The sequence below is a fragment of the Rhineura floridana genome, chromosome 5 (assembly GCF_030035675.1).
Source record: "Rhineura floridana isolate rRhiFlo1 chromosome 5, rRhiFlo1.hap2, whole genome shotgun sequence".
NCBI classification, from domain to species: Eukaryota; Metazoa; Chordata; class Lepidosauria; order Squamata; family Rhineuridae; genus Rhineura; species Rhineura floridana.
In genome coordinates this window covers 52,326,326-52,349,565 of record NC_084484.1, presented here as the reverse complement: position 1 = coordinate 52,349,565, position 23,240 = coordinate 52,326,326, and the positions used below count along the sequence as shown (strand labels likewise).

General features: G+C 42.6%; 1 protein-coding gene across 4 annotated transcripts in view; it reads left to right on the top strand.

Annotated features, from left to right (window-relative positions):
* GAS6 (growth arrest specific 6) overlaps positions 1-23,240 on the top strand; it is an 84,690-nt gene that overhangs the window by 4,759 nt on the left and 56,691 nt on the right. For 2 of the 4 annotated variants that reach the window (XM_061626722.1, XM_061626725.1), the window contains exons 1-2: positions 12,088-12,515; positions 13,369-13,541. In XM_061626722.1, coding sequence (XP_061482706.1) covers positions 12,449-12,515; positions 13,369-13,541 — 240 coding nt within the window. In that variant the 5' untranslated portion in view covers positions 12,088-12,448. Of the gene's footprint in view, positions 1-5,338; positions 6,207-12,086; positions 12,516-13,368; positions 13,542-23,240 lie in introns of those variants that run through there. The other 2 variants (XM_061626724.1, XM_061626723.1) reach the window with 2 other exon arrangements.

Sequence of the window (23,240 nt, the reverse complement as noted above, 5' to 3'; positions counted from 1 at the left end):
GCCCATCTTGGCTTCTGAGAGCTAGCCATAGGGGGTTCACTGGGTGGGTCTAGGGAATGATTAATGCTTCATTGGAGGAGAAGGAACTATTTGCCTTCTTCAAAAGACACCCTGGACTAGGGATGGGCGGGATTTCTGCTGAATTTGGATTTAGCACCAGATGTTTTTTTTTCCAATTAATTTTTATTCAAATTTTCAAAATCAAGACAATACAAAAAGAAAAACACAAATCAAAACTAACACAATAAAAAGAAACAAACAAACAAACAGAAAAACTATTGACTTCCGATTTGTCGTAGTTCAGCTATAGGTCTATAATATATAACAAACCTGTCTCTTGATAAATTATAAAATCACCTTCCTCCAGCAGTTATCTTAGTTGGTATCAAATCTCATTAACATCATATCATTTTATTCTTCTACAAAAAGTCAAAGAGAAGTTTCCAATCCTTGAGATATATGTCCATCAATTTTTTTCTAGATAGACATGTCAATTAATCCAACTCTTCAAGTCTATTAAATCCAGTAATTTCAAATAGCTCTTCTTCCTTTATCCGTGTTGATTCCATCTTCCATCTTTACGCACCCAATAATCTTGCTGTCATAGTCATATAATAAGAGTCTGATAGGGATTTCCTTCATCACAAATATTTTCTTGCCATCATTTCCGAACGTATCACTGAAGTATTGTTGCAGAACCGCATCTCTGTTCCTCTTTTTTACAGAATGCACTAGCACATCTCTTGAAGGGTTTTTCATTGTCACAAAACAGGAATTAATTCTGTAAACTTTCTCCATTTCAAGTTCCATCAAATCCTTCCAGTCCATGAATTTTTTTGAACTGATGATATCTTTATCTGCAATCTCTTCTCCAATTCCTTCAGGGACAGCGCTGAATTCCAAACAGTAATATTTGTCTCCAGGATCCATCACAGCCAGGAAATCCAAATCTTTTTCCAAGACCATATTTAATCCAATCTCCAGGGCTTGAACCTTCCCTTTAATTTTTCTTTCATCCTTTTTTAATTTTCCAAATTTATATTTGTTCTCCTTTCTCATAGAATCCTGAATTTCTTTCAGCTTCTGTCTCATTTCGCCAAATTCACTTATCATCACTTGTCTGTTATGTCTGAGTTCTTGTTTTGTTAGCTTAATCTCATTCATTATTTTCTGAAACATATCTAAAGAGAAAGTCCCTTCTTGTACATCCATGATCTCAACCACCTTCTTGATTGTCATTCTTAGAACCAAAAAAACACACAATCCCTTCAATTTCCAATGTCCCAAGCAAAGAACAGTTTATTTCTTTATCCAGTTACAAAGGAGTTAATCTTTCAAGCCAGCTGACGTCACCCTCTAGACAAGATGAACTGCCTTATCTCTTGTATGTCCAAAAGTGCCAAAACAACTTTAATTCACAGCATCCAAATAATTAGTAGCAGGAAGAATGAGCAGATTCGTCAAAAAAAAAAAGTAAACCGGAAAATAGTCCCAGACATATATTACTCAAAAGTCTTATAAATCAAAAAAAAAATTCTCTTTAAATTAGAAACCCCTCAGCCGTTTGTAATCTTTATAATGCTGAATTCCATGCCAGCTTTTTGCAATAAAAATAAAGATAAACTATTTCTATTTTCTTCCCCTTAGCTCCGTGAATAAAAGAGAAAGCTATGACTCACCCAGGATTTCTTAATTGCTGGTTCTTTGACAAATCTCTTTAGCTGTATTGATAACAAAATAATGAGCAAAGACAGGAGAATGCTTGCCTGTTAATCTGTTTTTCTTTGAAGAAAAAAAAACGGCTCACTTAATCAGTTGAGCTGGTTGGAAATCCTAGCTCCGTCCGAGCTGCTGGAAGACCTTCTTTCACAGAATTCCAGCCTCCAACAAACACAACAAAGCTCTGTGGAAAATCTCTACGTTTCTTCCTTATCCGGAAGAAATTTTCCCCAGTCAAAAAGCCCTTCTGACTGGTTTTAAAACTGAAAAAGTTTCCACCAAGACGGGAGCCCGTCCCAGAGGCAGCACAGGCGGAGCGATCCTCCTGGGAAGTCCTATTTAGCACCAGATGTTTTAATGGTCCGCATATTCTCCAAATTTGCGGAGTGATCCTGTTTGCTCCAAACTTTAGCGGCTTTCCCCCAACACCAGATTTTTTCCCCTTGAACCTTCCCTCAAATACATTGTTCTTTTATTTTACTCACAGCACAGTACAGCGCTCTCTGTGTCACCCCCTCTAGTCAAATAATCCAAACTCCAAGCAGAAGAAAGCAAGCCAAGTCCCGCCCACATTAAAGATGTGCTGAGAACGGGGAGGGGGCACTGGAAGCTGCTTTCTTCCTTTCCTTTCCTTTCCTTTCCAAAAAGAAAACAGGTCTCTGCTTGTTAAGGTGAAAACTGACCAGCCTTGGACACAGACTTGCAGTGGATGAGAAGATGGCAGAACTGCTTTCCTTTCCTTTTTCAATACTTCCTTTCAAATTATCAATATTTTTTCAGTTTTTAAAAATGATATTTTCTTTTGTATTAAAATATCAATATTTTGAAAGAAAATATTAATATCTATTTTTGGAGAGGAGAAAAAGACAGGTAAAAGCAGCAGGTAGCAGGTAAAGAACAGAGTCAAATTTATACTGTTTGTTAGGTTGACAGATTGCTTTCAAAGCCTCACCAGCCAACACATCCCATCCCTACCCTGGACCCAGAAGTGTTTATTGTTTATTGCCCAAAGAGTTAGTTGTTTATTGCCCAATATCCCCTTTTAGGGCAAGGTGCTGAAGAAGGTGGTGGCAGCCCAGCTTCAAGTATGCCTGAAGGAAACTGATTACTTGGATCCATTCCAGTCTGGCTTCAGGCCTGTCCATGGAACTGAAACTGCCTTGGTTGCCCTGGTTGATGATATTTGTTGGGAGAGAGATAGGGGGAGTGTGACCCTGCTCGTTTCCCTTGATCTCTTGGTAGCTTTTGATACTGCTGACCACCGTATCCTTCTGGAGTGTCTCAGGGAGGTGGGGCTTGAGGGCACTGTGCTTCAGTGATTCCACTCATACCTCCACGGCTGCTTCCAAAAGTAGTTATGGGAGATTACTGTTTGGCACCATGAGAGTTGTCCTGTGGTATTCTGCAGAGTTCCATCTTGTTCCCCATACTATTTAACATCTATATGAAGCCGCTAGGAGCTTACATCAGGATTGGAGTGAGGTGTCATCATATGCAGTTGACACTCAACTCTCTCTGCTCCATCTGAATTAGGAGAGGCAGTTGAGATGCTGGACTGGTGCTTGGAGGCTGTGATGGGCTGGATGTGGGTCAATAAATTGAGGCTGAATCCTGAAAAGACAGAGGTGTTATGTGTCTGGAGGTGTCATGTCAGGGAGGTGAGGAGATGGCCTGTTCTGGATGGGGTTGCACTCCCCTGGAAGGTGCAGGTTCACAGCTTGGGAGTACTCTTGGATCAAACATTGTCACTGGAGGCTCAGGTGGCCTCAGTAGCTAGGAGCACCTTTTTCCAGCTCTGGCTGGTTCACCAGCTTTCGCCGCTTTTGGACAGAGATTTATTTATTTATTAAATTTCTATACCGCCCCATAGCCAAAGCTCTCTGGGCGGTTCACAACAGTAAAACTTCAATATACAATAAGCACAAAGAAAACTTTAAACATACTAAACTACAAAAATACTGGTATACTAAATGCTGAATTAAAATGTTAAAAAGTTAAAACATAGATGTTAAAATGCCTGGGAGAAGAGGAAGGTTTTAACCTGGCGCCGAAAAGATAGTAATGTTGGCGCCAGGCATACCTCAACAGGTACTTGGCCACAGTACTCCATGCTCTGGTAACTTCTAGATCAGATTATTGCAATGCGCTGTATGTGGGACTGCCCTTGAAGACAACCTGGAAACTTCAGCTGGTCCAAAATGCAGCAGCCAGATTACTGTCTGGTTTCCCTTTAGATCTCATATAACCCGTTTAAAAATGGCTGCACTGACTGCTAGTTAGTTTCTGCACCTGAAAGACTGCCTCCTTCCCTACAGACTCTCTTGGGTGTTGAGATAAGCAGAGGGGCTCTTTTGGTAGGTCTGCCACCCTTGGAAGCTCGGGGTGGTGGTCCAGGAGAGGGCATTCTCTGTGGCAGCCCCTAAGTTGTGGAACTCCCTCTCCACTGAGTGCATCTGGCAACTTCACTGTACAGTTTTAAGCGAATGCTGAAGATGCACCTCTTTACCCTGGTCTTTGACACCTGAGAGGTATTTTTAGGAACCACCCTATTTTGGGAATTTAGGTTGTTTTAAATTGTTCTTAATGTCATATTTTAACATTTTTGTAACCTGCCCTGGGACCTTTGGGTGAAGGGCAGGTAATAAATGATGATTATGATGATGGTAATAATACATAGATGGACAGGGGCCTATCGAGTATAAGGCAGGGTCCTGATTCCATGAAGAAGGCAGCAGGCTTAATATTGAACATTGCCAGTTAAAATGATCTTGGATAGAAGAGTTGAGGAAGAGGATGTTGTACACATGTGATGGGGGGGAGGGAGAGCTGAGGAAATAACATCTCCCCTTTTCCATGATGTTCTCTTGAATCTGGGAGCAGAGGTGAGATTCAAACTTAGCTCTTCATGGTCTAAGTGGCACCGTGGCTCTTTCTTCTCAAAGCCCACAGTGAGTGATCCTGAAACAAACACTTTACCAGACCCAGCAGGCTTGTGTCAGCTAAAAGAGCTTTTCAAAACCCAGAGGGTCCTTACAAGTTTATTGGTGGTGCTGGATTCTCAGTGACAAAAGCAGTCATGATTGGACAGCTGAACTATGTGAGACAGGCACAGGAGCCCTGAGAGAGCAAAATGTTGGCAACTCAAGTAGACAGGAGGGCGTCAGCACTCATTTCCCTTCTGTGTCTCCAGCTGGCCCTGCTTGCCCCAACTTCCCCTGAGCCACCTCCTTCTGCTGGAACTGTTGGCCCCTCCACCGTCCCTGCTAATAACTGCCTCTTTCCCCTGAGCCAACATGTCCTTTCGTGACATCACAGGCAGTCTGTAGCCAATGGCAACAGCTGGGGAAGCACCAGCAGATCTTCTCTAGGCCTCACAATTGTGAGGGTAACTCAGCAGTGATTTATTAAAAATATGTATAGCTCACCTTTCATATGTACTGATACCAGGGAGGTGCACAATATATAACTGGGGTGTTTGAACTCCCATTATCGTTCTTGGGAGAAAAGGTGTAATGAACACTACTTTAAAGGTAGAGATGTATGTAGAGAAAGACCTTTATTTAGAAGTCATATAAGCTGGCTTGCTTAAGTCCTGCAGTTCTCTTCATTACTTTTACAGGTGATCTCAAGAAAAACCTTATTGGGTTCAGACATCCCTGAAAGTCATACAAGGGCACAGCAAATGGGATGGATACCATCTGACAGGATCACTCAGGCACCTCCATTGGCTTCTGCTTGGCAACTTCATCCCTAACTTCAGCCTGCCAACTCCCACTGGCTTCCACCCATGAATATCTGCTGGTTCATCCATTCATCCTGCACCTGAAGGCACCCAGACACATACCATTTGCCTCGGCCAGATTCAAAGCCTTCCATTCATGCACACAGACGCATGTCAGCCTCACATCCATGAAGAATACCAATGGACACATTCACTCTTCAGCCACTCTTTGTTCATTCATATACATGCCCCAGCTTCAATCCACCAATATTCACATAGCTTCTGTCAACTGGCTTTTGAAGGTGAATTTCAACTATCTTACATCTGCAAACATCAGCCTGCTTCATCCCTACAGCATCCACCAGCTTGTCAATGCAGGCTGTACCAGCTTCCATCCACCAACATCTGCCAGCTTCTGCTAGATCTATCACCAGACATCAGCCAGCTTCCACCCATGGATATTAGTCACCTTCGAGCCTTAATCCCACTCAGCAAGTGAATTTACCTTCTCAGCGTGCCACAGCATCCCACCACTGGATGAACACTTCATTCCATATGCTGTTTTACCACCATGTGGAAGGAGACTGCACAGTGCTGAATGTCACAGCTGTTGCCTATTGTGTTCTGTTAGGGAAGAGAAGAAGGCTTTCCCCTTTATATCTGCTCAGCTGCTATGTCCTTTTGTGACATCAGACAATCCACAGATAATGGCAACAGCTGGGGAAGCATCATCATAACCTCTTCAGACCTCACAATTGTGGTTCAGGTATGTCTATTTGCTTGGTTACAATTTTAAAAATGTACAGCTCATCCCAGTGCCATAACTAGGCAGGTGCAACAGGTGCACAGGCACAGGGCCCAGGACGAAGGGGCCCCTGAAATGGATTTGCTGAAATGAAAGCAATTGTTATATCATATTTGTTTTATTATTATTTTCCCCCCCAAAAAATTAAAGGGCCCCAAAATAAAACCTTGCACAGGGCACATGAAAAGCTAGTTACAGTACTGGCTCATCCTCTATCTGTACTGATACCTGGGAAAGGTGCACCATAAACCTGGGTGTGGGACATTTTTCAACCCAGTGCCTGCATTCCCTTGTGGCCAATGTTCCAGAGGCCATATGCCATTGGTGGGTGGGGCCAGAAGCAAAAGGGAATGGAGCAATAAATGGGATTCTTATCTTTATACAGTAGACTCCATTCCAGAGGTTTCTATACCACCACCACCTCTCCATCCAGTTAAGCAAGCAGCATCATTGCAGCTAAACTGGAAACATTCCAACCAGGCAAAAGCACAACTGGTAAGGGGCTTAGCCTGGGGGTATGTCCTGAGAGCCAGATAAGAGTGGCCTGGAGTTGGCCCACAAGCTAGAGGTTCCCTACCCTTGTCATAAAGATTCAACTATTAATTTACAAGGCCCTTAAGAACTTGGGTCTAGGATATTTCAAGGACTACCTGAACCCTTATATCCCTTACCTGGATGGAGGATAGGGAGAGGTGCATGTAAGTATATTTGAAATTAGCCTACTGTACAAAAGTAATATTTATATTCATTTTCCCCTCTCACTTTTGCCTCTGGCCTCTCCCACCACTGGCATGTGGCCCTCAGAAGGCTCCTCAGAAGGGTATGTGGCCCTTGGGATAAATTTTTCCCAATCCCTGATTTGAACAAACCACTTCCCTCAGTTTGGACTTCATAGTTTAAAACTGGAAGTAAATGCTTTGGATCTCCTCCCCTGGTATGTGAAGGAAAAGGAGATGGAAAGGTGCGCATAAGGCTCACTACAGCTTGCCCCCATAGGAAAGGATGGCAAACCTCAGGCCTGGAGGCCAAATGCAATCTCCAGGCTTCTCTAGTTGGCTCTCAGGACTCTCCCCAGGCCATACCCTTCACCAGCTCTGCTTCTTACCCTCCTCATGTGCTTTTGCCTGGCTAAAATGTGTCCCTGAACTGTGATCATGCCTCTTGCTTGCCTTGATAAAGAAGCTTGTAAGAGGAAACTAGAAACCTCTGACTTTTGAGTGGCTGGAATATAATATTTTGTACAAAAAATAAGAATCAGATCCATTCTTCCACTCACCTTTTGCCTCTGCACCAACATTTCCCTCTGGTCTCACTCAGCCTCTGGCCTCCAGAAGGTTGCTCATGAGGGAATGCTGAAAAAGGTTCCCCACCCCTGACATAGGGGAAAGCCATTGTTTCCCATTATGTTGGCACTTGGCCAATGTGCTGTGGCAGTGATAAAAGCAAATCTAGTAATTAAGAGGATAGGGATAGAGAAGAAAACCACAGATATTATAATGGCATTATATAAAAATATGGTATTTATATGTAGAGGTCTTGCAGAGTTCTAGTTGCTCCATGTAGTTCCTGGAAAAGATACCTAAAGGATCTATTAAAATAGTCAGTGCATTGAAGCACCTTCCCTACAGAGAAAGGTGGAAATATTTGCAGGACTTTTTTTTACAAAAAAGATGACCAAGACGACTATGATGAAGTTTTATACAGTTATGAATGATATGAAGAGAGTGGATACCAGTAGTGAATACAACATGTTCAGAACTCAAAGTCACCCAATAAAATTGATGTCAAGGACTGACAAAAGGAAGTGTTTTTTACATAATAGCTTATGAAATGCTCTTTGTCAAATCCTGATTCATACAATACAATGCTTCCTGACTCATCTCAAAATGAAGTATTATTGATTCATGGGACATGGCAGGCAGTCCAAGGTGAAAAACTACAAAGTGCACAAAGGAATGATAGTAGCATTTGAAATGCAGTTATTCCTAATAAAATTGCACATTCTCCATTCCATATTGCCCAGAAAGTACATGTATAAAGAATGTTCCGAACCAATGCAGGTACAAGGCTTTGCAAAAAGGAAATAAAAACTTTTATTATCTAGCTAATCCTAAACATTTTTGCGCTGATGCATCACTCAGTCTATAATAAGCAGTACTTTCCTCACTTCTCTCCTGCTAAACAAATGGCCAGCACTGTTGTCTATTACAATGCTGTTCATTTGTGGAGGGAAGGGGATGTCTGGATGGTCAATATAGCAGTGATGGGACAATGGATCCGGCTGGAAGGCCAGCCACCTGTCAATCACATGCCATCAGGTGATTAAAACTTAGGGCATGCATAAACTGTGATGATGTGTATGCAGTGCTTGATGCAAGTGCCGTTTTGGGGTGCTGGACACTTGCCATCATCCTTATGTCATCCCTGTCTCACACTACTTGTTAATCTAAAGCATTCTGCTGGAACAATTATAATCCTCACTTCTCAAGAGCTTGCTGCATACATGTGTACACAGAGAGCGCTGTCTCAAGGCACCTCCTATTGGGGCAGACCTACTGATGTTGCAGGGTTGTGCCACTCCACATCGCTATGTTTTAACTTGTCTATGAATGGAATAGGCAAAATAGGAAGCAGTACAGTAACTTAGCCGCCTCTGTATACCCAGGGCTTTTTTGGGGACAGTACTCACCAGTACAGAGTAATGGCACCTCTTTTTTGCTCCCACAGGCAGCCATTTTGTGCTGGCACCCACAGCACTTTTATCAAAGTTTGAGTACTGGCACCACACGTTTTACCAAAAAAAGCACTGTCTGTACCAATATATATACCTGTATATCAATTCACCAGCTTTCAGCCCCTCTCTTTCGAAAGACTGAAAATTGTTTTTTTTAAAAGGTCTGTAGAAATACAAATGAGGAGAGTATGAAAACACACACACTTGTGTGTACCGACAACATGGATAGTTGTAGCTGCAGAAACAGTGTGTACAACTGCAAACCTCTATGTACAAGCGTACTGTGAAAAAGTGATCCCTGTGTGTTTCAAAGGTTATGTAAGTACACAGCCTTAAGTATCAGGTGCAAAGGAAGAACCAGCAGTGCACTTATAGTGCACTGCAGTCCTGATTCTTCCTTTGGAATTGGGCACCGTGGCTTCACCACTACATCACCTGACATCAGGTGATGGACAGGTGGATGATGTTTTTTCAGAACCACTTCACAAGGCCTACTAGAGAGGTGTGGCAGGCCTAATTAGCTCTGCCAGCTGGAGATTCCCCACAGCTGTGACACAGTCTTCCTCCCAAACTCTGCAGGTCCTCATCTCCCATCACAGAACCTATTTTCATAGATGGAAGGGAAAGTTAGCAAGAGAAAACAATTTTTTACATCTTCTTGATATTGCTGCAACAACAACAACAAAAGGTCTGGTGGCACCTTAAAAACCAACAGTTTTTTATGACATAAGCTGTCATGGACTGTGCCATATTACAGTTGCTTATGCATTAATAAGCAATAATAAATAAGCTTATGCCATGATAAAATAGACTTTAAGCTGCCACAAAACCCTTTGTTGTTTGTGCTGTAACTGCTAACCCTCTGGAATTTCTTGTTTTGGGTTGTACTCCCAATACCACTATTAATATCAGTGAGGCTTTTTTGCAATATGACTTTGAGAAGTGGGTTGCATTCATGATGTGTCAATGTCTCACATTACTCCCACATAACTATGCTTAGAAGCATGCTAAGATAATTCCCCCCTCCCAGATTTAAAAAGGGTCACGTGAAGTACAGACACAGCAATAATTTGCAGAGCTTTCAAGAACCCTTTGAAATTCAGAATGGCTTCCTTTAAGAGTTATAGTCATCTCCTAGGTGCACAGAATTATACAACCTCCAATTAGAGGAAATCACACTGAGAATTAACCAAGGCACACATTGTGGGGACAAAACTGGCTAGCATTTCCTGTCTTTGAGAACCATGCCCTACTTCCTGGCACCTGGGCAGGAAATACAATTAGAAAACTAAAGCTGCAAGTTCCAGATTGGAATGTTTCTGAAGCATATTTTGACACATTCCCAGACTGCACTGTATTCTCTTGAATTGCCCAATTTGCAGTTACTGTAAATGTTGCAAATATTTTTCTTCTGCTGAAAAAAATCTTTCATTTTATATAATTTGTTGTCTGCCAATAACGGTATGTGCTAATGCATAATTCTCATTGGGTTGCTTTCTGGCTTACCTAGTACAAGCCTGGGCCAGCTAGAGATATTCATTACAGTGACTTCATAAACTGAAGGAAGCATTGTCCAAACCTCTCTGAAACAGACATGCAACCCAATTGCATGGACATTTACTTAGAAGCAAGTTCCACTGAGTTGTACTTGAAGTAAGCATCCATACATTTGCAACTGCATAGAAATGCATAGAACCGGGTGGCCTTGCAATTAAGCAGATTTGCTCATAGGTGAAATATCACTAAAAGGATAAAAATTTCTTCTTTCCCTTTCCAAAAGCATGCATAAGAAGCAAATTATCTATGCACCCATATCCCATAAATGTGGCAGACCATACAAACAGCTCCCTCCCTCCTCCTCTAATTTAGCTGAAGGGAATTTTCAAAAGTGATTTGTGAAAATTGGTCTTCTCCCTTAATAAATCAAATTAAAAAGCTGCATCAACTTGTATTGACATTAAATACCCTCTTCTTTCCGGTTCTCAGCCATGTTACAAACATTCAGAAGCGATGCTTGCCAAGCTACAAAAGACATTCCTATCATCACTTAAATAAAGAAAGCCATTGTTGCCAACAATGAGCCATAGGAGTGCTATAACAAGTGATGAACTAACAATTCTAACACAAGATTCTGTTGTGGAGCATCATCACATCCCTCACAAAACTACTTCAAAACATGTACAAATGGCATGCATGCCATTAGACAGAGTGAGGTGGGTGTCTCAGGTGACAGATTGCTGGGAGGTGGGGAATGGTGGCGGAGTGCTGGAAGACAGAGCTGTGAGTACCATTTGACCTGACCTCCACCCTCCTAAACTGATCGCTGCCCCAAGGTGTAATGAGCCATGCTGTTTCATTTCCAGAGTTAAAGTAAGATGCAGCTATCAGTCTGTTGGTGCCTGTATGTGGAATGGAAGGGTTAGGGCTTGCCTTTTGCCTCAGGCAACAAAATGTCTTGAGCTGAGCCTGCATACATGGGGAAGTGGTGGCTAATAATAGATTCTCAAAATAAAAGTATGCAATCTATGAGCACTTTCAAGGTATCACTATTCAGGTTGCACAGTTAAAGTTGACTTGGAGTTCTTGCACAACAAATACTCTTCCCCAAAAGATTGGACTTTTTGAGTTAAGCAACAGAAAAATGCTCTAAAAACGTAGGGTGGGTGACACTTGGTTGGATACAATGACATCCAACCTTCCTGCAAGCAAATCAGGATGGATGCTCAATAAGTAGCCAAAGTGGTAAGCTTCTTGCAAACTCAATAAACTGGTTGTCTGGAGGTGTCCTATGTACATATTGTCATATGTGATTGTACCTGCATGTATTTCCTCCCTCTCTTCAACAAGAGCTGCGATTCTTCTATGACTGGGCACAGCTACTCAGTGCACGATTGATGCCCCATAGATACGCAATGATCTTTGCATAAGTGTATAATAATCATATGATATTTCACACAGAGAATTGCTGTCCATGTGGTAATGTTGTCACTTCAAACAAAACTAAACAAAAAAATTGAAGGCCGGAAGGAATGTATTTGTACACAATGGCTTCATAACTTTAAAGGAATCTCAGGCACGCGCGCCCCCCGCTTGCGCGCGCGCACACAAGAGCTATTGAGCCGGTTCAGGCACCGGAGAGCCTGTTTATCGACGGGTCGTTCGGTTCCTCCTGCAAACTCTTTGGAGCCTTCTTTTCTGCCCTCCTCGCTCTCTCTGTGCCCTCCATCCTCTCTATTTAGCTATCCTGCGCGGACGGCGCGGGAAGCATTAGGTGTGTCGCTGTAGCTGAAAAGCCCGAGTGCAAACTTTCTCAATTGATTGGCTCAACTGCACAAGCGACTCCCCCGCCGGGCTCGGGAGAATTCTCGCTGCCTCCAACAGTAGCTGCGCTCCCTCCTCCTGCACCAGACCGCCCTGCTCCTCTCCGCCAGTCAGAGGGCGCAGTCCCAGCCTCAGCAGCCGCCGCATCATGCAGCAGCCGCCGGCTCCAGCTGCTGCCCTATTGCTAGTCCTGCTGGCTACAGACTCCTCTCAGAGTGAGTAGTACTTCGAGGGGCTGCCTTTTCCTCCCCCTCACTGGAGGAAGAAAACACCTCTCACCCGCCATTCCAGTATTTCTCATGGCAGAGAAACCCCACTTCGACTTTCTCCTAGTCTCTCTTTTAATTATTAATATCTATATTAAAATCAAAATCTCCACACAGAGCAGTGCAGCATCTATGGCTACCCTTTTCTCCTCAAGGTCAGGGCATCCCAAAAGCCTTTCCCCACAAGGAGCCTGTCCTCCGTTGCAAGAAAAGCTAGTTTATAGATACGTTTGTTTTTTTTAAAAAAGGCTGCTTATGTTTTGTCTCATCCCCATCACTTTTTTGTTTTTTGAGACCTTCCTCTACTACTGGGCTTTAGCGGTTGACTTTACCCTTTTGCCGAAAAAGGGTGGGGTGACGCACACACTCGCTCCCTCCCCTCCCTCCTAAGCATTGTTCTTGAGGGCGAGCGCGCTCAGCGGGAAAGGGGCGCAGGGATGTCATTGTTTATGGCCCGGTGAGGTGAATCGTTGTGGCGCCGGCGCCGCTCTGGGCGTGTTGGCTGTGGCATTGTTTGGATTACTTGAGGCAGGAGACGGATACACTGAAACGCCATGGAGGACCTAGTCACTGAGGCAGAGCCCTGGGACGGAGGGGTTGAGGGAACGGGAAAGCTCCATTTAGGACTTTTATGTCGGCTGTGCCGCGGAGCTTATGAGGACAATTTCTCTGAGTTCTCTGGTTACGAGATGCGCGACAGTGCCATTGTTTCCGCCCCGGCCTTCATGCTCAGCTCTTCTGTTATGGTCCCATGTTAATCGCTTCCTCTTCCCACCTTTTCCTGCTTTCTTTGGGACCCCAGCTATGCTGCTCCACAGAACCCGAGAGGAGGCTTCACAGTTCCTTCGGCAGAGGCACCGCCGAGCCTACCAGATCTTTGAGGAGACTAAGCAAGGCCATCTGGAGCGAGAGTGTGTGGAGGAGCTCTGCGACAAGGAAGAAGCCCGGGAGGTGTTTGAGAACAACCCTGAGACGGTGAGAGACAGAGAGAGAAGTGGCGGTGATAACTGGGATGCAGGTTTTTTTGTTTAATGAACTGTGTTAAGGCCTTATACAGTAACAGGAATGGGAATGAGGGCGCCAGCTGCTTGCACAGCTGGGGAAGTTGTTTGGAGGAGGAGCATTAGATAATAAAACCACACAGGGTAACCAGCACTTCTCTTAAGAAGATGGCGTTATTGTTGCCAAGCCAAGAAAACAAAAAAGTAGCGAAATAGAAGGGGAAGTGGGTTGTTTATATTGAACTAAGTTGGCATTAATCTCTTACCATGATATTCCTGGTTTTGTTCAGTTTTCGTTTTGAAGGACAAAGTTACTGGAGGAGGGTGGGGAGGAGGAAGAGTTGTACTTTCCATATGGTATGAGGATCCTTTGGGTGTATCTTGTTTTCTGTCTCACTATCCCACCTCTCCTGATTCTTAGATACTTTAAATGCTTGTGAGGTTTAAGGATTTTGCTGCAGCTATCTGTTGCAAAGAAACATATTAAAATAGAACAATTTAGATGAGTTATCAAGCTCTCATATTGGATTGGGAGATTTTGCTAACCTTCTGGGTCAAAACTTGTTCACGTTGGTAGGTAAATGTCAGCAATCATAGGAACACAGGAAGCTGCCTTGTACCAAGTCAGATCAATTGCTCCATGTAATCCAGTCTTGTCTACACTGACTGGCAGCAGCTCTCTAAAATTTAGACTGGGGACATTCACAGTCTTACTTGGAGATGCTGAGGATTGGTCCTGGGATCTTCTGCATACAAATCAGATGCATGCTCATTAGGTAGACTGAATCTGATTTTTAAAAAAGTATTCTGCCTAGTGAGATTGATGTGGTTACAAATCTAAGGTGCTAAAGCTCTCAACAGTAAAGTATTAATGAACCTTTTAAATGGTTCATTAATAGATTTGTACTATGCTTCTTACAGTATTCAGATTGTCTAGTACTTTTGCATTAATATAAGTTGTATTTGAATGGTTACCTAAATATGATTTTCTGATTTGCTTGCATCTTCCAGATGTGTTATTCTGAATAGGCTCTTTTTTTGCTGGGATTGTCTGGCATTAGTTTAGGGAATAAATTTCCTGGAGAAGAAATTAACTGGTGATTTTACACAGGGCTATGCATTCCCGTTAATGATTTGATGGGGGTAGGTGGGTAGGGCGAGAGTTATGTAGGTCAAAAGTACTGGGAATGGGAGGGACTTGGCTGCTTTCTCTTACAGGAGTTAATGTTTTGTATTTAAGGCAAAACATGTCTTGACATGTATACTCTTAATAGCCTCAGAGCATAGCAGCATAAAAAATAGCTGCAAAGCAATAGAAAAACTACAGCTAATAACTTCTGCTAGAACTATTTACATTGAACTTTAAACACTAGGTTCCAGGTAAAATCAAGGTTTGGGAAGAGTATAAATAGACTGGGATGTTTTATTCTTATTTTATTCTGTACTGTTAAGACTGTAAATTGGATGGCATTACAAAGTAAACTCATTAAGAGTTGGGTTCCCACAGAATTAATCTCATAAATTATTTATTGATGCTTGTAAATTCTTGCTTAACTTTTAAATATTAAGTCCCGCACTTAGGCTGCAATTATAAGTCCCAGCGTTGAAGGCTGGGTGTGGGGGTAGAGGATAGAATGCAATCGCCTCTTTGGTAGCCTGCACTGGTGGGGAGAAGCTTCTTGCTGATGGGTGATTTTGCTGCAGCAAAGGCCAGAGTGGGTGGTAAACTACAACTGGTGGTTCTTCCTCCAGTAGTAGACAACAGAAAACCAGAGTGCTAAAGGCTTTGGATCTGCATGATTCAAAGCCCCACAGGATGCTGAAGGGACCTGATCCTTGGGCCCCTGGCACTGGCACAGGAAAAGAGAGAAATGGCCCCCGCTCACACATATATGTACCTTTTGCTGTGACCAACAGTAACCGGCAGGGCTTCAGATATGGTGGTGGCTCTGCTGCCCTGATCTTCCCTGGCCCCAGTTAGGATTGTTCTGCTCATCATTGTAAAATCTACTGGAATCCAAGTTTACACATTTGCTGCAGTAATTCATGGTAGCATACTGAGTAATTTTTTAAAAAAGCTTCACATCTGAACTTCCATCTGAAAACATGAGAGATAAGTCACCACACTTTATTTATTGATTTTTAACCAGAAAATTTACTATAAATTAGCAAGCATACCACACATGCTGAATTTGTTAGTTTGACATGAGGTCAGCTGTAAACTGATGTTTCAACAGCCTTGATAAAATAGTGTTCCACTGCAAAAGGGATACAGTGCTTTCTATTCTGCTTCTACATTTATTGAAATCATTACAATTATGAAAAGAATTTGATATCACAGTGCCAGTTGTTTGGCTTTCATCATGTGCATTTTACCTTTTTTAACTCTCCTCCAATTTGTTAAATTCTTGATGAGATTGTATAGTTTCAGCTTAACCAAGGAGGAGGAAGAAAGTGAAAATGGTGATTCTCCTAAGTTTCAGAGGGAAGAGAAGAGAATGGAGGTTAAACTGCCCTACAAATGTGGAAATGCAGTGAATATGAAGGGGTAGCAATGTATTTTTGGTATTCACCATTCAGTGTACTGAAGGAAGGCTAATGTAGCATAGTGACTGAGCTGTGAACTAAGAATGCTCTTGGTTCAAATGTCATCCCAGCAATAACTTTGATAGGTAGTGTGAGGCAAGCCACTCTCAGTCTTCCCCTTCACTTCCCAGTGGTGGTAATAATACTCACATTACAGGATGGTTGTCAGAATTATTCAAGTAATGTATGTGAAGTGTTTTGAACATTCAAATGTGCTACATAAATGCTCACTATTATTTGACAGCATATTTCTTAATGGTTGTATGAATGCAGATAAGTTATAATACACCTGTGCATGTTAATGAGAATTAATACCACTTCACAACTTTAATAAATAAATATATAGACTGATAAGGCATTTTATAGCTTTACATGCTATCTCAGCATGGTACTGAAAAGAGCATCAGAATTGTTCATTAGGCCACCAGTAATACATGATGGTTGCATTTGGATGTCACTATAATCTGTCGTTCAGCAAGATGTGAATGAGATTAGCCACTTCCTGGGCTTGCTGCTGACCCTATCCTGTCTTTCTCCTGTGGTGCTCTAAAGGAGGGGTTTAGAAGCTTTTGAATCCACTTGTGGTTAACTGTGATTTGTCATATCAACCGGACTCATCAAACTGTTGCTAACACTAACTATGGTTAGTTTAAAACAGACCAACTTCAAACTGTGGTTTACAAAGCTGGTTTAGTTTAATCACAGTTAATGTTAACCATAGTTGGGGTTTCAGAAAACAAGCTGTGGTTGACTAAAAGTATAAGTGAAAGCTTCTGAACTTCGCACAGCCTTATGGGAAGAAGAATGGGATGGGGAGCATGTAAACCCTGGAGAAGGCTAGGGTAATTCACATCTTGCTTAATCTTAGTTTAGGATGATACCTGGCCCTGGACCATCACATTAGAGTAGGGGGAGTGACTCTTTGATGCCACTGTGATACCAAAGCAAATTGAGTTCCCCTGCACTGGCTACTTGCAATGGGAGAAAGCTCTTATTGGCATCAACTCTATCAGGTTGAGGATGTAAGTTCTGTAGCTTTTTAATACTTAAGGTACACAAGATCCTTATTTTTATTAAATTTATTTCCCGCCCTTCCTCCCAAAAGGAGCCCAGGACAGCAGTAGCTGTTATGTTTTTCATATACGGGAGTAGAAATTGCATGCTGTTTCCTTCTCTACACTGTGTACTCTTTAATGTGCTTGACAAATTAAAAATATGACATATTTGGTCATATTACTGCATTTAAAATCTATGCTGGGAATCAAGGACATTGATTTGTGTGATATGACTCCTCTGCAGGGGAGATTATTTGAGAAGGACAAATTATCATGGGGATTAAAGAAGGTTTTGAAAAGCTTTATTGTTAATCCTGTTTATGCCATGCTGTCACAACAGCTGTTATACCCCAGTTTATGCATTTCTGTGCTGGCAGAGGTATTAGGCTTTTAGGTCATTAGGGAATTTCAAGAGATAATTTTGATGTAGCAGAAAGAAAATAAAAACAAATATTTAATTGATTGACATTGAATCAGTGTCAGCAGGTACAGAAATATTTGTTTGAACATATGCGAACAAGTTGGCTAGATATTATAACCAAGGCTGAACTTGGGGAAGACATCTAGGATACAAAGCTTTACAAGAAAGTATGTTGCAGTGTTTGGAATGTTTTCAGATTTACAAGGAACACAGTTTATTCCAGATTAATTCTACTTAGTGGAATGGAATCTCATTGAGAAGATTGTGGTATTGAATAATGAGTTTACAACTTGCAGAGAACACAAATAATTGACCTTTAGTGTTCAGTCGGGTACACAAGCTTGATAGCAGAGACTGTTATGGAATTTAACTGACGTCACCTCAAAAAAGTTTCTTAAACAAACATCTGAGTTAAAAAAACTGAAGGGTTTTATGGGAAGAAGCAAAAGAATTCACAGGAGTAGTGATTATACCTGGACCCAGTTCAGATGTCATGCTACCTGACTGCCAAACCATGATGGGGATTGGGGGGTGGAGGGGACAGTGTGTTGACTATTTGATTTGATTTGGTACAGGTCACTTTCCTGTTTTCCTTAAGGGTTCTACATCATGACAATTACATTTCATTTTACTAGTTTGTATTATCAATTGATCCAGTTCGCTCCTTTGTAGAGAAATGGTGCATGATTCAGCAAAAGTCAAGCACATTTTCCTATTTATTTCAGTGGAAAAGTTTTTAAGGAATACTTAATTCTTCCATTAAAAACAAATTGAGATATACAGGGCAATCCTGAGCATGTGTGCTCAGAAATATTGAGGTCAATGAGACTTTCTTCCTAATATGAATAAAATCATAGAATATTTAGAGTTGGAGGGAACCTGTAGGGCCATCGAATCCAACCCCCTACTCAGGGCAGGAATCTAACATACCCAACAGATGGCTTTCCAGCTGCCTCTTGAATGCCTTCAGTGTTGGAGAGCCCTCCACCTCCCTAGGTAGTTGGTTCCATTGGCATACCACTCTTAACAGTTGGGATGTTTTTCCTGATGTTCAGCCGAAATCTGGCTTCCTATAACTTGAGCCCATTATTCCATGTCCTGCACTCTGGGATGATCAAGAAGAGATCCTGGCTCTCTTCTGTGTGTTAACCTTTTAAGTACATGAAGAGTGCTATCATATTTATTTATTTATTAAATTTATTAGTCGCCCATCTGGCTGACTGTCCAGCCACTCTGGGCAACGTACAAAATAAAAACATACAAATACATTAAAACATTAAAAATCTCAACAATAATAATAAAACCTAACCCACCCCAAAAGCCTGCCTGAAGAGCCAGATCTTCAAGGCCCGGCGGAAGCTCATCATAGAGGGGGGCATGGCGGAGATCATTTGGGAGGGAATTCCACAAAGTGGGGGCCACAATTGAAAAAGCCCTCTCCCTAGTTCTCACCAGTCTAGCTGTTTTAACTGGTAGGATAGAGAGAAGGCCTTTTGAGACTGATCTTGTTGAGCGGCATCCCTGATGATGTTGGAGGCGCTCCTTCAGATAGACTGGGGCGAAACCGTATAGGGTTTTAAAGGAAAACAACCAGTAACCAGTGCAACTCCTTCAGCACTGGAGTGATGTAATCTTGTCGGCGGCTGCCTTTAATCAGGCGAGCTGCTGCATTTTGTACCAGTTGCAGCTTCCGGACCGTTTTCAAGGGTAACCCCACGTAGAGTGCATTACAGTAGTCTAGGCGAGAGGAGACCAGGGCATGTACCACCAATGGGAGCAGATGGTTTGGAAGGTAGGGGCGCAGCCTCCGTATCAGATGGAGTTGATACAGCGCCGCCTGGCTCACAGCCGAGACCTGAGCCTCCATGGACAGCTGGGAGTCAAGAATGACCCCCAAGCTGTGGACCTGGTCTTTCAGGGGCAATTGTACCCAACTGAGCACCAGGTCAACATTCCCCAACCTTCCCTTGTCTCCCACAAACAGTACCTCGGTTTTGTCAGGGTTCAGCTTCAGCTTATTCCTTCCCATCCAGCCACTCACCGACTCCAGGCACTTGGACAGGGTTTCTACAGCCAACCTCGGTGAAGATTTGAATGAGAGATAGAGCTGTGTGTCATCAGCATACTGGTGACACTGCAGCCCAAATCTTTTGATGATAGCCCCCAGCGGCTTTATATAGATGTTGAACAGCATCGGGGATAGGATGGAGCCCTGTGGCACCCCACAAGTGAGAGGCCAAGGATCCGAGACCTCATCCCCCAATGCCACTCTCTGGTACCTACCAGAGAGGAAGGAACAGAACCACTGCAATACAGTGCCCCCTATGCCTAACCTCTTCAGGTGGTCCAGAAGGATACCGTGGTCAATGGTATCAAAAGCCGCTGAGAGATCCAGGAGGACAAGGAAGGTGCTTTCGCCCCTATCCAACGCCCTCCTCATATCATCCACCAAGGCGACCAAGGCCGTTTCAGTCCCATGTCCAGGCCTGAAGCCTGATTGAAATGGATCCAGATAATCTGCTTCCTCCAAATGCACTTGCAACTGCTTCTCCCTTCAGTCTTCTCTTCCCATGGTTAAACATGCCCAGTTCTTTCAGTCTCTCCTTACAGGGCTTTGTTTCTAGTCCCCTGATTACCCTTGTTGCCCTTCTCTGAGCCTGTTCCAGATTGTCTACATGCTTCTTAAAGTGCGGTGTCCAAAGCTGGATGCCTAACCAGTGCTGAATAGAGGGGAACTAGTACTTCACACGATTTGGAAACTATATTTCTGTTAATGCAGCCTAAAATAGCATTTGCCTTTTTTGTAGCCATGACACACTATGGGCTCATATTCAGCTTGTGGTCAACAACAATTTCAAGATCCTTTTTGCATGTAGTGTTGCTGAGCCAAGTATCCCCTATCTTATAACTGCACACTTGGTTCCTTTCTCCTAGGTGTAAAATTTTGCACTTATCCCTGTTAAATTTCATTCTGTTGTTTTCAGCTCAGTGCTCCAGCCTATCAGGATCACTTTTGTTTCTGTCTTCCAGGATATTAGCTATCCCTTGTTATCTCCTTGCAGTTTGAGAAGGAACCATTGATAAACACTGTTTGAATATGATTCTGTAGCCAACTGTGGATCCGCCTGATAGTTGTTCCACCCAGCCACATTTAGTTAGCTTGCTAATCAGAATATCATGGGGTACTTTGTCAGAAGCTTTGCTGAAGTCAAGATATATTATGTCCACAGCATTTCCACAGTCTACCAGGAAGGTTACCTGATAAAAAAATGTGATACGATTACTCTGGCAGGATTTAATCTTGTAAATCCATGATGGCTTCTAATAATCACTGCATTATTTTCCAGATGCTTACAGACTAATCACTTTACAATCTGCTCCAGAATTTTTCCAGGGATTGATGTCAGGCTGACTGGTCTGTAGTTCGCTGGTTCCTTCCTTTTCCCTTTTTTAAGATTGGAACAACATTAGCCCTCCTCCAGTCATCTGTCATTTCACCCATCCTCTATGATTTCGCAAAGACAATAAACAGTGATTCTGAGAGTTCTTCAACCAGTTCCTTCAGTACTTTAGGATGCGATTCATTGGTCCCTGGAGATTTGAATTCATTCAAAGTAATTAGGTATTCTGTGGCCAATCCCATATTTAGGATTGTTGTCTTAAAAGTACTTAGCTTTTGGCCAGATCATACACATGTTTTATCTTGTATAAGAAGGTGATATTTAGGAGTCTTGGGTCATTTTATTTCAAGGATGGCAAACAATGGTGCCCTCCAGATGTTGTTGGACTATAACTATTTTTGGCCTCAGCTAGTATGACTGCTACATGTAGAAAAGAACATCAGCCATGATGAAACGTAATTTGCTACTTTTTTGCTCGTGTTCCCATTTCAGAAAACAAATATTATTAATTTTTATATAGCACCTTTGAATGTTTAAAGCACGCTATATTATTAACTATTATAAAAACCCTGTAAAGTAATGCATTATCATCTACCGTATGTTGCAGAAGGGAGAGATGGTGGTTTATCTAATTAGAAAAGTAGAAAGCTGCCTTATACCAGTAAAACATGTGCTCTCCCATTAAATTACAGGCCGTTCCCACAGACAGGACTTCATGTCTCATTGGGACCTGAACTTGGATCTCTGAATCCAGAGTCCAGAATTCCTGCTAGTGAGGCTATAAATGGCATAAGTTTTGAACAGGGCTTCTCCAAACTCAGCCACTAGGCTAATGTGCTTCCAATTCTGGATTGTGTGTGCGCACGCACATGCAGTCAGTGAAACTTGACTATCGGAGGTAATCATGAATTGTCAGTCATGTATAGAATAGGATTACCAAATGACTTGCTGTACTATACCAAAAGCTGCTGGATGGGTGGGAAGGGAAATTCACATTTTGTGAAGCAGAAAAATAGGAAAGACCCATTTGATCAATCTGGATTTGAGGAGGAGTTCTGCTTTTATAGGTTTTTGATTATTTATTATTGGCTCCAGTTTAATCTTTATATTTTAAAAATTGCAATGCGTTTATTGTTTGCACAGTTTCATTGTCTTTTAGATTTTGTAAGATCCTTTGAACCACTCTGAGGAGGCAGGGTAAAAATCTATAAATTGGGGAATAAAACTATAGGGAGAAAACAGGGCAGATTTTGCTTCTGCCATTAGAATTATAAGTTACAGTATTATGTATTTTTGTAGGTCATGTAATGCCCAGGATAAAGCAGTCTTGGAAAGGCAATTGCAGTTTAGGCCTGTCCTGACAATTCAAGTCAAGAGATTCCGTGATGTAATTAAAAGCAATATCAGCATCTTTCCACACAACTGAGTTTTATCAAGGATTTGTGAAACAAAAAGGGCTGGAGTTTTGAGCCGTGCTTCTACCCAGTGCCCACCCATCCAATTTCCTCCCCTGTTCCTCCCCCCATGTCAGTTTCACCTTTCCTAAACAGGATTGCATGGGAGTAAATCCCACTGAACTCAAAAAGCATGCAAATGATCAAACCTGCTCTCCCCTCCTCCTCCCTCCTATCCCCATCCTCTTGCCTCTTCCCTCCTTCCTTCACCCCTCCCTTCCCCGCTCCCATCCCCTTCCAATCCACTCCGTCCCCTCCCACCCCATGGTCAGTTTTACCTATCCTAGGACTAAGACCTGGGAGACCAGGTTTCAAATCCACACATAGCCATGAAGCTGACTGGGTGGCCTTGGGCCAGTCACTGCCTCTCAGCCTCAGAGGAAGGCAATGGTAAACCACCTCTGAATACCGCTTACCATGAAAACCCTATTCATAGGGTCGCCATAAATTGGAATTGACTTGAAGGCAGTCCATTTCATTTTCAAGTATGATTGCACGGGAGTAAATCCCATTAAACTCAATAAGTATGCAAATGATCAAACCTGTCCTCCTCCCTCCCATCACCCCCTTTTGCCCCTTCCCTCCCCCTTCCTTCACCCCTCCCCTTCCAATCCCCCTTTTCACCCTCCCACTTCTTCTGCTCCCCCTATTTCCCTTCTTCTTTCCCTCTACTCTCCCCTCCCCCTTCTCTTCCCGCATGGTCAGTTTTACCTATCCTAGCCATGATTGCACAGGAGTAAATCCCATTGAATTCAA